The sequence below is a fragment of the Triturus cristatus genome, chromosome 10 (assembly GCF_964204655.1).
Source record: "Triturus cristatus chromosome 10, aTriCri1.1, whole genome shotgun sequence".
Lineage (NCBI taxonomy): Eukaryota > Metazoa > Chordata > Amphibia > Caudata > Salamandridae > Triturus > Triturus cristatus.
Window position 1 is genome coordinate 1,176,478,514 of NC_140593.1, and position 4,804 is coordinate 1,176,483,317.

Below are 4,804 nucleotides of genomic sequence, written 5' to 3' on the forward strand. Positions count from 1 at the left end.
CAGTTCCTTTTTCCCTATACATTTCCTTACTTTTAGTAGCTGAAATGTCTTGGTGAAAATAAAGTTAATAATCATTTTTCTTCGGAAATGGTAATTTTCTATCCCGCCTGTAACTCTAGTCAATGAACTTCTGTACTGAAGGTTTAGGATACATGATTGAGGGGCTGTAATACTATTTTTTGAACAAATCCTTTGATCTTGTTGAAGTCTCTAGCACCCAAATGCAGATTTGTTTATTATATTCTCTCTAAAGAGTTCCCAGGTTGATTAACTGTGCACATCAGACAAAGAAGATAAAACAAGAGTATGTGTCAGATAGCATGGTTTCAATCTCTTTTAATGCTTCTTAAACATAATGCAAATATAGACTGATCCACAATTCACAAGACCCCACCATTCTCTGCGTCTTAAAGAACCAATCTCCATGTACAGGTTCATTAAATGTATCTATTGTGTTCTGTAGTTTAGTTGAGGGATTGGTCCTGGAGGACGTTAAAGCAGCAATGTCTAGCCAAGGAGTGAGGTCCATACCTGCTATGGGACACAGACAAATCCATACTTTACAGAAAGATTTATGACAGCTCATCCTCTTGTTACTCCAGACCTAATTCTGGAACATTCTCAGGAACAATAAAGTAAGGGGTACTTTCCGGTGGTAAATGCAAAGTGTCTTCTCAGGAAGGGCACTTCATGCAGACCTCATTGCTCCTATGTGGATTAGGCTTAACTAAGTCGGTTTGTGCCATCTTTGCCACCAATGCAGGAGTAAATCACATTGCCCTGTCACTTGTATTTCATGAATTTGATCTTTTATGGCTTGCAGTCAAATCAAGATTAATGACTGCGTGACTGATAAAAATTACCTGGAAACTATTTTTAACCAGCTCCAATCACAGAAGCACCGTAAGAAGGACATGTTTGTCTTCCTATTTATTTGTACCATCCTCAATCATTATAAGGGTTTAGGTAGACATTCATTCAAATGGAAGAGTTGGGCATCACATCGTGGGCTCTATACGTGTAGTCGTTCCATAGGTCCTGCATCACGGCCACCCTACTAGTCTAACAAAACCAGAGCGTTGACAATAACATTTCACTTTCCTCTGCCATGTCCTTAACTGGTAAAAATAAAACCACCCAAGAGTTGTGTTTAAACCCAATGTTCCCTAAATATCTACCTAACAAGTGCTTTCCTCAGGGCTCCTTTAATATCTTTATTTCTCAAAGTGTAGATGAAAGGGTTCATCAGAGGGGGCACCACAATATACATTATACTTACGATCCTGTCAGTGGGAACTGGCACAGCTGTAGGAGGCCGTGCATATACTGAAAGTGCTGAACCATATAAAACTGTGACAACAATAAGGTGAGAAGAGCAGGTGGAAAAGGTCTTGCGCTTGGCTACAGCAGTTGGCATCTTCATTATGGTGGTGATGATGTGACCATAGGATATGACAATGCAGGTTGAATGTATAAACATAAATAAGCTCCCCTCTACTAATCCTACAAGTGTAATAATCATGAGGTCTGAGCAGGAGAGCTGGTAGACTGGTATAATCTCACAGAAGAAGTGATAGATCTTGTTGGGCCCACAGTATGTTAGCTGGGAGGTCCACACTGCATACAGCAATGAATGCAGACAGACGATGACCCATGATCCAGACATCAGGAGTAAGCAGAGCTTTCCACTCATCATCAGGGTGTAATGGAGGGGCCGGCAGATGGCCACATACCTATCATAGGCCATCAGGGCCAGGAGGAAACTTTCCATGTTAGCAAAGGAGAGGAAGAAGAACATCTGAGTGAAACAACTGGCAAATGAAATGGTCTTAGTTTCATGAAGGAGATTGATTAACAGGTTGGGAATGGTGGTAGAGGAGACGCAGATATCTATCACTGACAGGCAACAGAGGAGAAAGTACATGGGCGTGTGGAGTTGGGAGTCGCTGACAATCAATCCAGTGATAACAATGTTTCCAAAAAATGTTGTAATGTATGCGAATAAAAAGAGGACAAAGAGGATGTTCTGATACTCAAGGAGGTCGGAAAATCCAAGAAGGATGAATTCTGTCACTCTAGTTTGATTGTCTTTATCCATTATTAACATACTGTATGAAGACAGATAATGATAGAAAATATATTAGTTATGGCTGTCAGGTAAGTATAATGTGGTTGCATATAATGTTTTTCTCCATAATTATGAGACATTACAAAGGGCACAATTATACGGTATGTCCTTTTGGGAATGCATAAAGCACTAAAATGGAGGTAAGCAGGCATGTTCCATTCATGAAAACATGGGATGTTGTGACGACATTGCTGTCGCTGTAGTCTTCTTTAAAAGATTTGTTTTATATACACTCAATACACCTTTCACTCCATACTCTGTTTCAATATTTCTCCCTCACACTTTTTCTCCATGCACATAGGGGCACATTCTTCGACTACATGCCTTCATGATATTCCTCCCCACCCAAACTGTAGGATCATCTATGCCTTATTGGAGATTGTAGGAAACTGTTTTTTCAAAGTAAGAGCGAGAGAGACCATAATCTTGATAGACGCCTTGACTTCATCTCACAATGTAACTCCTAATAAGTGAATATATTTCTCTGAGGAATTAATTGCTTATGATGGGTAGTTGGGGACAAGCAGAGTAGTTTCCTCTGAGTCAATGATTGAACTGAAATGTTTGTGTGAAATGCTAGGAAAGAATTAAGGAATTAGCACAAAAATACCAATTTCTGCATGCTTTTGCCAAAATAGTTGTGATCCCAGTTACTGTTTTGCCACTGAAATTCCAGCAAAACCGGTTAACAGTAATTTTGGGTGCGTGGAAACAAGGTAAATATTAATGGGCCCTTTTAATCAGTAAATCATCATGGGAACCCAGACAAGTGGCTAATCTTGTGAAGTACAGGTTCTTTTAGATATTTTTTCAGTGGTCTGCAGCCCATAAATATGCTTGCATAATCACTCTCTTCATATACTTTGTGGCAGTATGTGGAATTGTTTAAACACCTCTCAGCATAGTAATGCCCACCATAAAGAAAATCTTGTGGTTACAAGAGTCTTTTTTATGCTTGGGTGTGTCATATAGCCCCTATAAGACCTATATAGGATCTGCCCTTTTAGACAACATACACCGTAAGATTGGTGCCAAATTTTGTCTGAGTACCCCAACCGGCTATGTTACCCTGTATACCAGCTAACTCACAGTGCCACTAGAAACCCCTCTTACCAAGGAGAGAATAGTTCTTGGCAGCCATCGAACATGACAACCCTGATCCCTCGGTACAATGGAAACAGTGTACTACTTTACACTCAGTCACTCGTGCTCACTCAGTCTCAGAGAGATACACAGAATAAACGGTAGGGACGTTTTCAATAAATATTTATTGAGCAGTCGGTATTCTAGTGTAAAGTAGATGTGCTGTAACAATCATTAGACAGTAACAGATATAAATGACTAGCAGCACTAAGAAAGTGAAAGAATGGTAGGTTTCTACCATTCTGCTATAATCATGAATATAGGCAAGTATATAAAATACATGACAATAAAATGCATACTCCTAGGATGCTACCCTAACTAGACGCACCTAAGTGTACCACGCCTGTAGGTGTTAAGCCAAGAATCCCTCTAGGATAAAGTCAACCCCCAATACCTGAAGTGAGAGACTGTGGGACCCCATCCTGGTCTCGAGTTGGACACCCCACAAGAGATATCAGACCACTGCGAGCTGGAGTATCTGCATGCGGGGGCTTCAGCGTCTCGAGGCAGTGTGTCGGCATGGAAGTCCTGATCTCCTCTTTCTCTCTCAGCAAGATGTGATGTTTATATACCCAAAGGTATCACCAGGTGTTCTACCTTGCTGTGCCAGTGTCGGACTTAGGATGATGTCGGGAATGAACTTTATACATAGTTATTATGCAGGAAATGAGAGCCCTGCCAAGTTTCCAAGAATCCTCATGCATAATATATGAGACTGCTACTAGGGAAATCCTGCGTTCTGTGTGCAGTGTCGTATCTATGTAAAAGGCCAATCCCCCAAGAACCGTTATGTATGTAATATAGGGGAGAATATAGGTGAAAGTTGAGATGTTACCTGAGCCTATATTTAGGTACCTATATGGAATATAACTGGTGGAAAATGTATTCCACTTGCGCAGATCGCAAAATTCAGTGTACTCTGCACTACGTGTGTAATGCAGAGCTTCTGTCCGATTCTGCTGTCCGGTGCATGGTAGAATTGTTTTCCATTGTCATGTGCAAGCCTTCGTTGGTGTGAGTGAGGCTCCATTATCACACACGAGACTCCGCCATCGCGTGCTTATGAGCATGAATGAGATCTCCCTGCCCGCTAGCACAGCTTCCAGTCACCACTGAGCCTTCCGGCCCTGTTTTGTGGCACCAGCAATCGCAAGCGGTCACATCTCTACTTCTCTGGTAGATTTTCAACTCCCAAGCAGGTAAAATTAACTCAAAAATACCTTTTTGGGTTAGAATTCTACTCCAACTGACAGTTAAAGTTGGTTTTTAGTGTACAGAACATTTTATTTTATTTTACTTTTCAACAGGAAAGAAGTGCCCCAGAGACTGCAACTTCCTCTTCTAGTACAGAATCTCCTCCCTGTGCTTTGTTGATCTCCTGGTCTCCTGGATTTACAAGGTGAAAGGGTCACTCTCTTTGTCTTCTGCATTGGATTTTAAGGACTTTGTTTTTGTGACATCACAACAAGTAAGTTCAAAAACCTTTGTATAAGAGTGGTGTTTGAGAGAGAGAATGCACTAGTTTTTTATTTG

The 4,804-nt window shown here is 40.9% G+C and overlaps 1 protein-coding gene across 1 annotated transcript; it reads right to left on the reverse strand.

The window, feature by feature from the left end:
* Window positions 1-1,174: 1,174 nt before the first annotated feature.
* LOC146796928 (olfactory receptor 1G1-like) lies at window positions 1,175-2,098 on the reverse strand. The gene has a single exon (XM_085630266.1). The coding sequence runs from the start codon at window positions 2,096-2,098 to the stop codon at window positions 1,175-1,177; it is 924 nt and encodes a 307-aa protein (XP_085486392.1).
* Between the last annotated feature and the right edge of the window lie 2,706 nt (window positions 2,099-4,804).